General features: G+C 36.6%; 1 protein-coding gene across 1 annotated transcript in view; it reads left to right on the top strand.

Moving 5' to 3' along the window:
- Positions 1–16,289, top strand: part of UBR3 (ubiquitin protein ligase E3 component n-recognin 3) — a 285,317-nt gene that overhangs the window by 178,749 nt on the left and 90,279 nt on the right. Inside the window, exons 28-30 of the mRNA XM_017854465.1 lie at positions 5,899–6,009; positions 10,944–11,144; positions 12,721–12,857. Coding sequence (XP_017709954.1) covers positions 5,899–6,009; positions 10,944–11,144; positions 12,721–12,857 — 449 coding nt within the window. The remainder of the gene's footprint in view (positions 1–5,898; positions 6,010–10,943; positions 11,145–12,720; positions 12,858–16,289) is intronic.

The following is a 16,289-nucleotide window of genomic DNA, read 5'->3' as shown; positions in this document are numbered from 1 at the left end:
AATTTTCACTTTGCAAACACTTATTCCTTAATTTAACCCATCACCACTACTACTCACAGTACTCATTGTTTTGTTAAAACTGGGTAAATTTTATCTTGTTTCTGATAACCTTTCTCAAATGTGTGCATACTCTGCATTCATTTCAGTGTTTCATATTAGAAATGTTTTGGGTCTTTAGAAGTTCTGATGATGTTTTTGTAATCAGAAATATACTATAGGAATTTAACTCCTGTTTATATCAGTTAGCTTATGGTTAAATTAGTTTTGTTCCACATAATTTGCTTAAAGTCACAATTTCCAAGAACCTATTGATAACATTAAGTGAGGACTTAATGTATTAACTCTTGGATACTTTTGTTATGGTGGGAATATTGTATGAAGATTTTTGCCTCCCTCTTTTACTTTCATTTAAAGATATGTAATAAAATTTCATTCTGATACTTTTAAAATGTAAAGTAAGGATGGATTTGATTCATATCTGCTATGACTTCTTATAAACTTGGTAGTTTTTTTCTGTGTTTTGCATTTAGGGACTGGAACTCATAAGTATCTGAAGGCTTTCAAGATAAACTTTAGTAGCAGCAGCATTGTTAACGTCTTTTTAAAATTTCTGTGTTCCTTTTGATGTTTCCTGACTGGATTATCAAATGGGGTTTCCTTTCTCCTGTTGTAGCTTTTTAAATCTACTGTGTCTTGAATTAAATAAAGATAAGATATAAGCTTAAAATATAAAGTAAAACATTTTTAGTTAGCTATATGAGATGATTATATGGATAGATTTCCAAATAGAACTTTCTTGCCCATAAATCCATTGAAGTGGAAGAAATTAGTAAGATAAGTGGAAGACAGAATACATAATCAGAATAAATAAGAACTGACCTAGTGATGGTAAGAGCCAGAGTAGAGTCTGGTTCCTTAATATGCTAGACTGACAAGAAGGTTTCTGGTGGCTTCTACAGGAGCCGATGGACCAACAGGGAGGTATTGTGTGATCAGAAAGAATCCTAGACCAGAAAAACTGGGGTTTGGTCCTGATTCTGCCATTTCTGAGCAATGTGAGCTTGGCCAAATCCCTTAAGTGGCCTGAGACTCAATTTCCTCATCTGTAAAATAGGGCCGATAATGATCTTTCATGCAGTAATCACCAGGTTAGAGTTCACTCTGCATATAGGTCACTCTGCATATAATACAGGTCAATATAAATGTAAAGTGATGTTTTAAATATTCAAGCTATCCCATTTAGGAAGGCTAGGTTAGGCCTGTTAGGCAGTTTGGGTTAGGTAATAAGGATCGTGCTTCCATATATTTTCAGAGACTTTAAAATGAAATTATGGTTGTTTTGTAGCAATATGTGTATGTGCATGTGTATAAATACATGTATGTGCACACACACATATTTTCACACTTTGTTCTTTATTGCTTTGGACTTTTTTTTTTTTTTTGGAGATGGAATCTCACTCTGTCTCCAGGCTGGAGTGCAGTGGTGTGATCTCGGCTCACTGCAACCTCCCCCTCCCAGGGCCCGTGTTCAAATGATTCCCCTGCCTCAGCCTCCTGAGTAGCTGGGACTACAGGTGCCCGCCACCACACCCGGCTAATTTTTTATATTTTTAGTAGAGACAGGGTTTCACCATGTTGGCCAGTATGGTCTCGATCTCTTGACCTTGTGATCCGCCCACTTTGGCCTCCCAAAGTGTTGGGATTACACGCATGAGCCACTGCACCTGGCTTGCTTTGGATTTTTTTTTTTCAGGATACATATATTACTTTATTAATCAGAGACCAATAAATATTTTATTTTCAAGGAAAATTGGGAAATGATGCTAAGTTCTGCTTTTGCAGAAATTTACTGCCACCTTATTTAGACTTTATTTTCTTGTCATAATGACACAGGATTCTTTTGGTGCCACTTCACTAGGTGGCACCTCTGCCTGGGCTTCGCTAGGGCCCACTGGGCTCACTCTACCCAGGCTGGCTGGTGGGCCATGCTAAGCTTGCTCCCTAGTCTGGATCCCTCAACCATTGCAGCTCTAAGCTCTGCCTGTGGTGGGGCTAGGTGTGCCGCAAGCAGCTTCTGTGGCTGGGTGCCAGCATTCAAATGACAGGGATGCAGTGGCACCCAAAAACTCAGAGACATCAGCAACCGCAGAGCCCCAAGGGAGTGTCACAGCTTCTGCTTGGGGAGTGCCGAGGTCTGGGCCCCCAGAAGGGTTGCAGCTCTTCACTCCCATAGTCCAGTGAATGGGAGCATGTCACAACTCTTTTCATTCCCACTACCCACAGTTCTGTGAGCCAGCCAGGAGTGTGTTACAGCCCTTTTTGCTCCTGCCATTTGGTGGGTAGGTTCTTGTCCCACAACCAAGAAGAATGAAGTACGTGGACACCAGAGAGTGAGCAAGGCAGAGAAGAATTTTATCAAGTGACAGGAAAGATCTCAACAACAAGACAGGGGGCCTGAAAACACGTAGCTGCCTGTGTGACTGAGTCTGTGGTTTTTATGGTCTCAGAATGGGGGAGTGCGTGCTGAATGGTCCATGTGTGGACCTGATAAAAGCAGCACTATTTGATTGGCTAAAAGGCTTCGAGGAAGTTCTCACTCCAGTCATGGACTCTACCTGAAACTGCAGCTGGTTTTCAGGCTTTAAATTGTCTGTGGTTTGAAGGTTGGGTTTCACCAGGGACCTGGCCCTGTCTACCTAGGAATTTGTCTGTCACCTGCCACTATCAATAATCCTGGTTTTAATTTTATCATTTTAATTACTTTAGAGTAAACAGGTAAAGATGAATCCCAACACCAAATAGAAAACTTAAAAAAAATTCAATCAAAATAAACCTAGACCTAAGAGCATAGTAATTTTGAGGAAAGAGATGATCTAATAAATGAGAGCAAAAAAGGAGGGTATCTCTTTTTTGCAGCCAGAGTAATTCATTTCTAGAAAAAAATATTTTTTATAAAAAGTCTCCAAGCTGAAATCTGAGTTGGGTTATACTCTGTTGTGTTTCTGTTAGTGATTGTGAGATCTGTATTCCTACATCATTACTTTTGTATGCTTTTATAAGACCTGTTTTATGTATATATGGCATATTCCCTAGACTGCATACCTTTGAAGGTCCAGAGCTGTGCCTCATGTTGATTCAGAGGCTAGCACATGCTATGTGTGTTGTAGATTCTTACTGGGTTTCATCCTGAGTTACTCTAAACATAAGAATACCAGAGTGGTAGCTGGACCAGAGTGTATAGAGCAGAAGCATGACCCTCAGTGGGCACCCTAATTAGGAGAAAAAGTCCTATATTAATTATAGGATTAAACTGTAGATTCTACTGTCTTCAGATGAAATGCATGCATTTTACAGAATTGACATGTAGAATATTAGTTATGTAAAACAGTATATTCACTGTAGAAACTGGAAGTGTAACACATGGGAAATATTAAACAACAGAGAGAAGGAACCTGACCTTTGGAGTTAGACAGACTTGAATTTGAACTGATAACTTAGTGATCTTACTAAAGTTATCATTCCTCTCGTAAAAAGGGGTAACTCCAGCTACTGTATTAGGTTTTAGTAATTATTGAGGTTGTGACATTTCAGTGTTAGGCACTTAGCACAGTAGTGGATACTTGAGGTCTCCCTAAAATACTAGTCTCACATTATTAAATGTTATCCTGCATTTTTTGACTGTCAAACTCAAACATCTAAAAGTTGTATAGACAAATAATTCATTGTTTCCAGTTTTAAAAGCTAACCATTTTTATTAAAAATATAGATTAATTGCCTTTTTGTAGTATAGTGCCAAAGAGAGCAGCTGGTTTATTAACTGACTACCAATCATTCTAAATGATCTAACACCAAAATCTGCTTCTATTTCAAGCAGCTCCAAAATGTAAAACAAGGATGAGCAGGGCTCCTGTTGTTTTTCTCATTTGTAACAGAAGCCTGCTAACCAGCTATATTTGATTTATGCTGCTTCACGTCTTTAAATTGGCTGGGAAGTCATTTTGTACTATGTAATACACAGTACTTTCAACTTTAGATACTCATGAAGAGTCTTGATTTAATATCGGAACTTTACTATCATTTAAAGATCATTGGTCATCTTATATTATAAAAATAAAATCTAAAGATTGACTCAGTTTTTTAGCATGTAAGTACATGCTTGTTTGATGGCTCTCAAATCTTTCATCATATGCTGCCACTCCTGTTAGATCTTGTGCTTTCACATTGCTCTGGCCTGCCCATCTATTTACTGTAGATTGTAGAAAATGAATTCAAGTTTAGGCCCAAATGCTATTTGACAGAGGCCAATTGATGAAAATTCTAAGGAAGAGATTTTAGGAGAAAAAGTCTTCAGCCTATTTGTAAGTTTAGAGGGAGGAATTAGCAATGAAAGAGAAGTTGAAGATGTAAAAGAGAAAGGAAAGATGAAAGATAGAAACCTTTAAAACAAATCTGGAGCCAGGCATGATGGCTCATGCCTATAATCCCAGCACTTTGGGAGGCCGAGGTGAGTGGATCACTCTCTGAGGTGAGACCAGCCTGATCAACATGGAGAAACCCCATCTCTACTAAAAATACAAAATTAGCCAGGCATGGTGGCGCATGCCTGTAATCCCAGCTACTTGGGAGGCTGAGGCAGGAGAATTACTTGAATCCGGGAGGTGGAGGTTGTGGTGAGCCAAGATTGCGCCATTGCACTCCAGCCGGGGCAACAAGAGTGAAACTCAAATCTCAAAAAAAAAAAAAACCTCAAAAAACAAAAACACAAATTTGGAAAGGATATATAGTTTGCTTATATAGTCTGGGTCCCTTCTTTATTGTATATTATAGTAAGACCTTGTAAATATTAAGGCATGTTTTTGGGTTATTCTTGTGACTAGATTTATACTTTATAAAGATGTATGGAGGGTACATCATTGAGAGAACAAATTGGAGTTAAGGAGACGAGTTAAGAAACTGTTTAAGAACCCCTTCTCCCAGTCTGTGGGGTATAGACTTGAATATTATGTAGTGGAAAAGAAGAGGAAAGACCAAAATCATGAGTTATTTAGGACACAGAATCCATATGATTTGGGAACTGATACTGTGATATGAAGGTAAGAGTGTGATATAGAATGAATCTTGGCTTTCTGAGTGGTGACTAAATAGATTGTGGAGTTATTGAACCAAGAGGAAGGAAATGATTCATGGAGAAGCTAACAATTTACATTTTTGGCACATTGATTTTATATTTTCTGTGGGACATTAAACTGGAGATTTCTGAGTGGCATGAGTACTTGTATCTAACAGTCAGGCAAGAGATCTAAGCTTGCGGGGTAGTTGAAATTACTGCTTAAATCACTAGGAAAAATAGTTTAATGAGAAGATAGTAGCACTGAGAATAGAACCTTGAGGAGCAGAGGAATAGACATTGAAGGAGTAGTGAAGAAAAAAAGACCCTTAGAAGGAAGGCTGAGAAAAGCAGTTAAAGAGGCAGGAACAAAACCAAGAGAGAGTAGCTTTAAACCAGAGGAAAGCAGGCGTTTCAAGAAGTAAGTTGTTAATGTCAGAAATCAGAGAGAGATTAAGTACCATACTTAATCTCAGCAACAGTATAGTTCATACTGAACTATAGTGTAATATTGAGAGCATATATTTTATGGAGCGGACAAAGGCTAATTCATAATATTTATTCTCTTTCATTATGAGTATAGAAGTTTGGGAGCTGCAACTTCATGGTATTCCAATTTTAAAGATAGTGTCTTAAGACTATCTAGTCAGGCATTAATTGATACCACAAAAATAGAAACTTCACATTAATATAAAAATAGAAAATTATGCAGAGGTTTATGTGGACATATTAATATTTAAATATGTTTATACTTTAAAATTAATTGTATTTGTCTTCTTTTTATTTTGAAGAGTTCATGTCTCTTGGCAGTATCAATTGGCTGGGAAGGAGGTGTTTATGTACAAACCTGTGGTCACACATTACATATAGATTGTCATAAATCTTACATGGAATCATTACGGGTAAGTTGCAAAAAATTTTTAAAGTTGCGTGTATCTTTCCAGGTATTAAATCTTTTTATAGTATATACATCCCAATTCCAGCTCATCTTTTTAGGTGGTTTTGATCATCGTATAAACTATCCAGTCTCACTTTAACACACACCTGTTCAACTTCAAGGATTTTAATTTTAAATTTCATTTTAGCAGCTGGCTGAATGCAGTGGCTCATGCCTGTAATCCCAGCACTTTGGGAGGCCGAGTTGGGCAGATCACTTGAGGTCAGGAGTTCGAGACCAGCCTGGCCAACCTGGCAAAACCTTGTCTCTACTAAAAATACAAAAATTAGCTGGGCATGGTGGTATGCACTTGTAATCCCAGCTACTTGGGAGGCTGAGGCAGGAAAATCACTTGACTCTGTGAGGCAGAGGTTGCAGTGAACGGAGATTGCACCACTGCCCTCCAGCCTGGGCAACAGAGCAAGACTCCATCTCAAAAAAAAAAAAAAGAAAATTTTTTTCACTTCAGCAACTGACTTCCATGGCTGCACTTTAGACTTTGCTACTCTCTCTGAAATATTAGGCTTTAGTATCCTACCATATCATCTTATGATTATCACATAAGTTCTCTTGTCTTCACTCTCATTATTGTGATTTGCCTCTGACATCGAGATCTATAGTCCTTTAACCCTTTGAATTTTTTCCTAGTGTATTAGCTCTTTGCTATCCTCTCTTTCTTGTACTATACCCATTCTGTTCTTGTGAATCTCATTTAATCAGCCTCCTTTGACTTTAGACCCAGTCAGCTATCCCAGCTAGAAAAGTCATAAAACTAAGTGAATGGTTATTATCACAAACTTGTGGCTTCCTATAACAGTGGCTTAGACTAGAGTTATGGGCTGTAAATACTACCTATTAATTCATTTACCTGTCTTTGATCAGTTCCTTCTCCTGTTTTCCTCAGCAGCTATTCCAAACCTTTGCCTCCCCAAGATTCATTTCCTCTTAACAGATTTTGTCTCTTCCTTTGTCATGAAGAAAACAGTGTCTGTTGTCATATTCTCCTAGATTCCTGTCTTGCTTTCCTATTCCCTGATAAATGAGTCTAACGTCCCAACCAGTCTTTTCTTTGCTACTCTTTGAGGTAGTACTATAGCCCTTCTTCTGTTCAGGAATAACTTTTCTGCCTGAGCTCTGGTAGACCTTTCTCCCCAACGCCTCAGGGGCCTTGATTCATCAGTAGGTAACCTCTTTTTCTTCTGTATTTTCAGGTTTTCTGCCTCTTCTGCCCCTTCTCAGCTCGTCAGGAGCTGAGTTCAAACCTCTCCCATTCAGAGTCCTTCCCTGGACATTACATTTTCTTATTTTCCTATAGCTGAAGACTTCTCTTTCTCCTTCAGTGTAACTTTTATTTTATTTATTTATTTATTTTTTTGAGATGGGGTTCTCACTCTGTTTCCCAGGATGGAGTGCAGTGGCTAGATCATAGCTCACTGAAGCCTTACACTCCTGAGTACAAGCAGTGCAACTTCTTAAAAGCAACTTCTTAGATACAGGTCTACTATATTCCCATATTCCTAACTCAGAAGCAGTAGATATCTCTTTTTTCCTTCCTGTTCTTCACCTCTCACTTTCAGTCCCTTACCAAAATTCTATTGATTTTGCCTTCTAAACCTCACTTGACTATATTCTACCTTCATTAATCCCACTGCTACTTCTTTGTGTATGCCTTCCTCGCTCATCTTGATTATAGGAATTGCTTTCTTATTGATTTCCGTACTCCAGGTGTAATTTATTTACTACATTGAGCTTTCTAAAATTTAAATCGACAATATGTGGTGTTGGCTTAAAATCTCTTGCTGTCTTCCTCCTGATAGGATAAAGTTCACTATTCTCTGAATGGCATTCAGGTACTCCAGGATCTGGACTTGCCTATTGCTTTAGTGTTGTCTTCCATCAATTCAACATTAATAAGCTAATTACTAGTTCCTTAAGCACATTATGCATTTTTCATATCCCTGTATTCAACTATTCTTTCAGCAAATATTTATTCAGTATCTACAGTGTTTCAGATACTATGATAATCATTGTGGATACAATGGTACATAAGGCACAGTTCCTTCCCTCAATGAGTTTAGTATTTATTACGTAAGAGAGACAAGTAAACAGTTACAGTATGCGTGCTAAATGTTAGGTATACACAGAGTCTTACTGGAACATCTGCCAGGTGCCAGAACATTTTGATGGAGTAAGGCGCTTGAGTGATGAGAGACGAGACAGAATAAGTAATTAAGGTTTACATTGTAAGGGGCCTTCTGGTCCATTTAAAGAATTTGGACTTTACATAGATTCCTCAGAGAAAGCCATTAAAGACTTAAGCAGAAATATAAAATGTCCAGAAGAGTCATTGCGACAGTTGTGTAGAAAGGGGATTGCAGAAAAGTAAGAAAGAATGTGGTGGGGGCTTGGACTTACTCATGTCTATGAAAATGGAGAAGAGAATATAGATTTGAAATATATTTAGAAGGACAGTCTTGTGGAGCATGAGGGGGACGAAGGAATCAAGGTGAGAGGTTATGATGACACTGAAAGATTTTGATTGGAAATAACAAAGTCTCAAATTAGACATTAGACACTAGACGCATTAGGTCATGTAGTGGTATGTTTGGGAGACAACTTAGAGAAATTAGTAAAGGGGACAGAAAGAAGAAAGTAGATGGAAGGACTGATGGGGTTAATTAATTATATATTTGTGATGAGAGATGGGCAGGATATGGAATGAGTTGCTATGAGACCCTTCTCTGAGATATGAGGTGTAACCTTATGCTCCTAGAGTAAAGGGGACAGGGGTGGGGAAGGTGAGTGACTTGGCAGGTGAGGAGGTGGTTTGAAAAACCACTTTGGGGGCCAGGTACGGTGGCTCATGCCTGTAATTTCAGCACTTTGGGAGGCTGAGGCTGATGGATAACTTAAGGTCAGGAGTAAGACCAGCCTGGGCAACATGGCGAAATCCCGTCTCTACTAAAAATATAAAAATTAGCTGGGCGTGGTGGCGAGCCCCTGTAATCCCAGCTACTCGAGAGGCTGAGGCAGGAGAATTTCTTAAACTTGGGAGGCGGAGGTTGCAGTGAACTGAGATTGCGCCATTGCACTCCAGCCTGGGCAACAAAAGCAAAATTCCATCTCAAAAAATAAATAAATAAATAAATAAATAAAAAACAAAAACAGAAAAACCACTTTGGGATTGGATGACACAGTGCTTCCTAGGATGTGGAGAAAGAGTGCCAGGCAGTATGCAGGACAGAGTTGAGGTTGGAAACAGTTTGTAGCAAGAAGGCATTTCATTTTTCTCTGACAACACTCAGTTTGAGTGCAGAATTGGAGAAGGCATACATTGGATTAATTTAGTATGAAGGCTTTGTTTGGTGTGAATGATGAAAGGATACATGGAGGGCAAGTGGGAAGTATTGCCATGAGTTTTTGAAGTGGTAGACAATGGTGTGCAGATGGGATAGGAAAAGCCTGATGAACTAGGAGAAAAAGAAGGGAAATAAGGAGGTGGAAGTTGGTAGTCAGAATATAAGATGTTCAAATTTAATATTTTCAGATCACGAGTAATTTTGAGTTATTACAGGACAAGGATATTGTTATGGTAACAGGTGCTGGAGTAGAGTGGAGGCCAAAACTATAGGCGCTGATGAGCTTAAGGAGCTGAAGGACTGAGGTATAAGATTGGTTGTATACATATATAGTGAAACTGCATAGGAAGATGCAGGACTTGGAGTGATGAAGAAAACGTATCAAGGTACCAAAGTCTTCAGTGGTTGCGGGCAGTAGGTGGCAGTGAAAAGGAAGGAAAAGGATAGTATTGCTATATGACATGAGCCACAAATACAAGGGAATGCAAGAGTAATGATCTTGGGCCAGCACCAGAGGGTGCTGAGATGTGAAAGATGTAGGAGGGTGAGTTGAGAGGGTTTCTGGGGGTGCTTCAGTAGAGAACCTAGCTTCAGTTATAGCAAAAAAGACTATCTAGCATTCTTTAGAATTAAGGCTGCCAAGAAGCTTATCACAGAATGTTCTGTGACCAGGACCATTGCCCCAATTTTTAGCACTCTCTTTTTTGTGTATTTTTAAAACTTAGCTCACAAATCTTCTCTGGGAAGGCTTCTCTGTTGTTGCATTTATCGCACTATAATTTATTTGCCCGATTTTGCTTTTAAATTGTGAGCACCTTAAGAAGGAAAAATGTATCTTAACTCTTTATGCTATCACCTCGCACAGTATTTATCACATAGTAGGAGCTTAGTAAATGTTTGTAGAATTGGATTTAGGAAGATACGTTGTTACATTTTTAAGGACTTAAAAAGTTAATGTCAAAAGTGAAAATAGAATTCATAGTTCTCATAGTCAAAGTACTTGAGATGCAGATATAATGAAATGAACACTAACTCAGTTGTCCAATCAGTTGTATTTAGCAGTTAGACACTTTAGAAGTTACTTTTTTGAGGCTTATTTGCTCTCAAAAGCTGTTTATCCTAGATCAAGGAACATGAGCATTGGGATAATCTTCCCAGTAGTCAGTTACAGATTATGAAAACAGGGGTGTGGGGTAAGAGGAGGGTGACCCACTTTAATGTGGCCTGTTTTTTGAATTATTGTTTATCTTAAATCCACATATCAGATTAATTGCATCATCACTTGAATGTTTCATACTGAGAGAAGAGTAAGATACTTAAACAGTGTGTTGGTGAGGGCAAGTGTTATGTAATTGCTCTGATGTAAGAAGTGATTTGGTGAACTTTAACAGTTAAATGAAGGATTTTGTTTATTTCTTTATGACATATTAGAGATGTCTTTTTTTGTATGGTTTATTAATTTACTATAAAATGGGTGGTATAATTTTTGTTTTCTGTAAATGTGTGTATCATGCATCTGTATGTTTATTTCATCTTTTAGAATGATCAGGTTCTTCAGGGCTTCTCAGTGGACAAAGGAGAATTCACGTGTCCCCTCTGTAGGCAGTTTGCTAACAGTGTTCTTCCATGTTATCCTGGAAGCAATGTGGAAAATAACCCTTGGCAACGTCCTAGCAACAAAAGCATACAAGATCTCATAAAGGAAGTGGAGGAGCTGCAGGGACGACCGGGAGCTTTCCCAGTAAGCATCAGTGTAAGGCATAAATATCCTGGTTAACTCAGCTCTGATTTTCTGCTTTCATTTTCATTCACTTTATAAATTACTCTGGACTTTTACATACTTAGTAGAAATTGCTTTTAGAGGTTTTGTTCTCTTCTATTTATATTTAAATAAAAGTAATAGAAATTATTATCAAAGGCTATACTTCTCTTTAGGCTAAATTCTTAGTTTTAATATACATCTTCTAGGTCAGGAACCCCTATAGGTTTAGATATAGTTAGGCTCTTTTAAGATGTTGAAGTAGGCCAGGCGCGGTGGCTCACACCTGTAATCCCAGCGCTTTGGGAGGCTGAGGCTGATGGATAACTTAAGGTCAGGAGTTTGAGACCAGCCTGGCCAACATGGCAAAACCCCATCTCTACTGAAAATACAAAAGTTAGCCAGGCGTGGTGGAGCTGAGGCAGATGGATCACTTAAGGGCAGGAGTTTGAAACCAGCCTGACCAACATGGCAAAACCCCATCTCTACTAGAAATACAAAAATTAGCTGGGTATGGTGGCACACACCTGTAATCCCAGCTACTCAGGAGGCTGAGGCAGGAGAATCGCTTGAACCCGGGAGCCAGAGGTTGCAGTGAGCTGAGATCGTGCCACTGCCTGGGCAGCAGAGCGAGACTCCCTCTCAAAAAAAAAAAAAAAAAAGGTTGAAGTATTTAAAAGCAAACACACAAGCTATATATACTCTGTGTGTGTGTGTGTATCTCAATATAAAGCACAATTTAATCACTTAAAAATACGCCCATTAGGTATATTAGGATTAAGAAAATATATTTACACAGATATGCACATGTATTTACTGTGTGTGTATGTGTATTCGAGAGATAAAATATTGTGTAATGATTGAACTGTTCATCACAAGTCAGACTATTGTAGCGGGGAACTCATCTTTTATGCCATTCAGTAGGATTTGTTTGGTTTAAATTCTTAAAATATTTCACCTTCATTATAGATTTGTTATATGGTCTCTGAGAGAAGTGACAGTTGTGTCTGGTTTATGTAGTAAATTTGTGAAAACTGTGAATATGTGACTTTTGAAACAGAAATGCATACTTTAAACCTAGATAGATTCATCTGTCAATTCCCTTTCTCAAGCGAAGACTAATTTTAGAATTTGTGGTCTTTTTAAAATTTTATAAACCCTAATTCTTGTGTGTTTAAAATATGCTTAAACTTACGGGACATTGATACAATTCTTTGAAAAATGAACTTAAAATCAGGTTTTTTATAGACATGGAAACTTTGTTCTAACATATTATTTTAATACCATCATCTCATTGGCTTAGAATAATTTATGTGGTTAATTCATAGTTGGGTTACAGTGTTACCAGTCACAATGTAGAATTAAAGATCACTGTTTAAGAGAGTATTTTTTGATTGGTTTTATCTTTGTACACTAAATATATTTATAATAGATAATGTTCTATCTGTTTTGACTTTAATTTTAATTTCCTATGTTTATATAATAAACATTCTAGTTTTAGACTAGTATTAAAGAAAGTGAATATAAACTTTATATATATGTTTGCATTGTTTTATAGTCAGAAACAAATTTAAGTAAAGAAATGGAATCTGTAATGAAAGATATAAAAAATACCACTCAGAAGAAATATAGAGACTATAGCAAGACCCCGGGCTCACCAGACAATGATTTTCTCTTTATGTACTCTGTTGCTAGGTAGGTATATATAGTATATACTCTTTAGTTTACTTATTATTAATAGTTGATTTTATTATTTAATAAATATTTGTTTTATTTATTTAAAGGATGCACATTTTTAATATCAGTTGAAATTATGTTTAGTTTTAGTGCCTCCTAGGATAACTATAAGTGCGCAGCTTTCTTTTATTTCCTGAAGAGGTTTTATTTTAATGAAATATTTGCATATATGTTACTAAGCATTAATAAATAGTACATGGGGGAAAAGTATGTTACTAACATTTTGGGACAGATATATACCTTGAAGCATGTATTATATATGAGACCTGTCAAAAAGTGATAATACTGAGAACTAAAACGTTGTAATATGTTAAACCCTTCGATTTATGGAAAAATAAGAACAGTAAGGAGTAGAAGAACTTTGTTTTAAATAGAAACTGGAAATATCTAGCGATAGCCTAAAAGACGGGAGTTTAGAAAAATCAGATAAGGGAGAGGAAGCAAGGGATCAGGCATGTTCTGAACCTCAATTTGTAGTGAGTAAGGGGCTCAAGAAAGCTGTTAGAAGTAAATGTTTCTCATCTTTCAGATTAGAAAGGATTAGTGTAATTGTGTGCCATACAGAAGCAGTAGTTCTAAATGGGAATTTTGGAAAACTTGAGTGAAAATGCAGAACCATAAAAGAAGTAAATAGAGGAGAAGCAGACACAAGTTAAGAACTTGTAAATGCATTCTGCCAAAACTGACTCTGTACATCCTTGAATATCTCTGGAAGCATATTTCATATTTTATCTAAGTATTGTAATAGGTAAGATTTAGAGAGATAATGTGACTTGAAGTCATACAGCAAGTTAGTGGCAGAGTAGGATCTCTTGAGTCAAGGTTTAGTGTTTTTTTCAATTTGCTACCTTCCTTTTTCCTTTCCTATGTTTAGCTTTTATAAGTTGTATTATGTATATAGTTAATCATGGCTATTCTCTCTGGCCCACTTCTGGAACAGAGGGTAATGAAAGAGTAAATGAACTATACATAGCCTTTGGAACCCAGGAGAAGTGGAACCAGACTTAGAAAAATTACAGCAAGCAAATTAGAGCTCAAGATAAGGAACATTAGTTAGTCTGAGAATGCAAATACTGGACATGGGTTGATGTAAAAGGATCTAATGGATTGGAAAGTAACTTTGTAGTTTGTATATTCCTAGCCTCTTGTTTATCTAGAATGTTTTTGGGGAAGACATAACAATTTGGTATCTTGTTTCTGGAGAGTTACTAGTTACTACATTCTTGCAATAAAAGATACTTTATGTGAAAACAAAACTGAATATAATTTAACTTTGCCAGGGTGTCAAGGTTTTACAGAACTTCCATATGATACTGTGATTATAACGTTGTAGGCAATTGGGTTGAATATGGATCAACTCAGTTCTGCTATACATATTTATACACATACATGATCACAGACCTACACACATTTATGTTGCTCATGTATTTATGCCTTTATTTTTATTGGAGTTGACCTTTTAAGAAAATCTTTATTGAATGGAAATGTGTATTTGGAATTTTCCCGTAGTATGATAAATCAAACAATTTGATTTAAATATAATTTAGTGGAAGTTTTAGATCCTCATTTCTTGGTTTAAGTTTATAAGTAACTTAGAGAAAAAAGCTTGCAATGATAATGGGAGACCTTCTGGATCAAGACATTTTGGTTTCTTTATTTTTTAGAGAAGCAGGGACAGATGTCAAATACTTTACTAAGGTGTAGACAGAGAAACAGAGAAAATATACTTCCCGCATCCTTTTCTGAAACTTAATGATAAGCTCTAAAGCAGCAAAACAATAATTCTGAAAATGAGTGTATATAACACTTTAAAACTTTATTATCCTTTGTTTGGAATTCCCCAAAATATTGCAAAGCTCTTCCAGTGAGGCGACATTCCTTCTCTAAGTTTTACTTAGTCATTACAAAGAAAACAAAGGCTGGGCATGGTGGCTCACACCATAATCTCAGCACTCTAAGAGACCAAGGAGGACTGCTTGAGACCAGGAGTTTGAGACCAGCCTGGACAACATAGTAAAACCCTATCTCTATGAAAAATAATAAAAAAAAATTAGCTAGGTTTGGTGGCACACATCTGTAGTCCCAGCTACTTGGGAAGCTGAGCTGGGATGATCGCTTGAGCTACAAGAGATGGGAGGTCAAGGCTATAGTGAGCTGTGATCGAGCCACTGCACTTCAACTTGGGCAACAGAGCAAAACCCTGTCTAAAAAAAATAAAAAATAAGAGAAACAGATTGACTCAGAAATTAACATGTATTGAAGGAAAAAAGTATATTGTATTCTATTTAAATAGGTTGTAATTTTCTCAAAACAGGAAACCAGACCTTTTATGCGTAACATATAACTTATTTATGCATAACATATAACATATAACATTTATTCCTAAAAGGTGAACATTAAAATATTTAGCAATATTTGATCATTTAAAATATTTAACAGTAAACTTACTTTGAATTAAGTTTTGAAGTGATTTTAAAATGTATAATTCATTAGAACTTGCACGTTTATTTGTATTTAGTATTAGTAATGTGAGTAGAATACAACCCTCATTTCTTAGAGCTGAATTTCTCCCTGCTGAATAATTTTGTTTGCTCTTCAGAGAGTTTGAATTTTGGATATTTAGAAGCAAAGTGTTTCTGGTGAGTTTTAGAGTTTTTTGTTCTTTAGTTTTTTTTGTAAGACAGTACATGTCTTTTGTTTTTAAATTTTATTTGCATGGTGAAGCCTTGGAGAATTTTCTGAGGATATCAGAGAAGAAACTGTTGGAAAATCCATTCAAATTTAAAATAATTTAAAAATTAATCAAAATTATTACATTCAAGTTTTAATGTATTTCCAAAATTTTCTTTCTATTGCAAATGTCAGTCATCTAAACAGATAATGGAAAGCTAATTTGGGGGAAGAAAGTTTTCTTTTTTTAATACCAATTCATTATTTTGTTCTTGAAACAATGAATGACATGAATTTCAGTAACTGATTTTTCCAAGGATTTTGGACTCAAATTTCATATAATCAAGAGGTATTGGTGAGTAGCAGGTGGTTTGTATAGAGAAAAATGGAAAGAAAATGAAACATAAGTAACTGCAGTGTAGGTGGAGAGACATCTTTAAATTGTGGTTACTCAATAGAGTCAATGTACCTTCATAGGTTAGTTACTTTGTAAACTAATTATGTTCAAAATAAAAGGGATGCTTGCTAAATACCAAATTATGAATCCTTTTAAAAAACAGAAAATTCTTTCCTAAAACAGTCCTTTTTTTGGGGCTTGAACGGGGGTCACTACTGGGTTTAAGGGAATGGAAGAGTTAGGAAAAGAAAGAAAATAAACTGCAGGGGCTAAAGAGAATCTTATAATTGGTTACATATCAAAAAAAAAGATGTCATTCTCCC

The sequence above is a fragment of the Rhinopithecus bieti genome, unplaced genomic scaffold, assembly GCF_001698545.2.
Source record: "Rhinopithecus bieti isolate Rb0 unplaced genomic scaffold, ASM169854v2 scaffold_37314, whole genome shotgun sequence".
In the NCBI taxonomy this organism is placed as follows: domain Eukaryota; kingdom Metazoa; phylum Chordata; class Mammalia; order Primates; family Cercopithecidae; genus Rhinopithecus; species Rhinopithecus bieti.
This window is presented reverse-complemented; position numbering and strand designations above follow the sequence as displayed.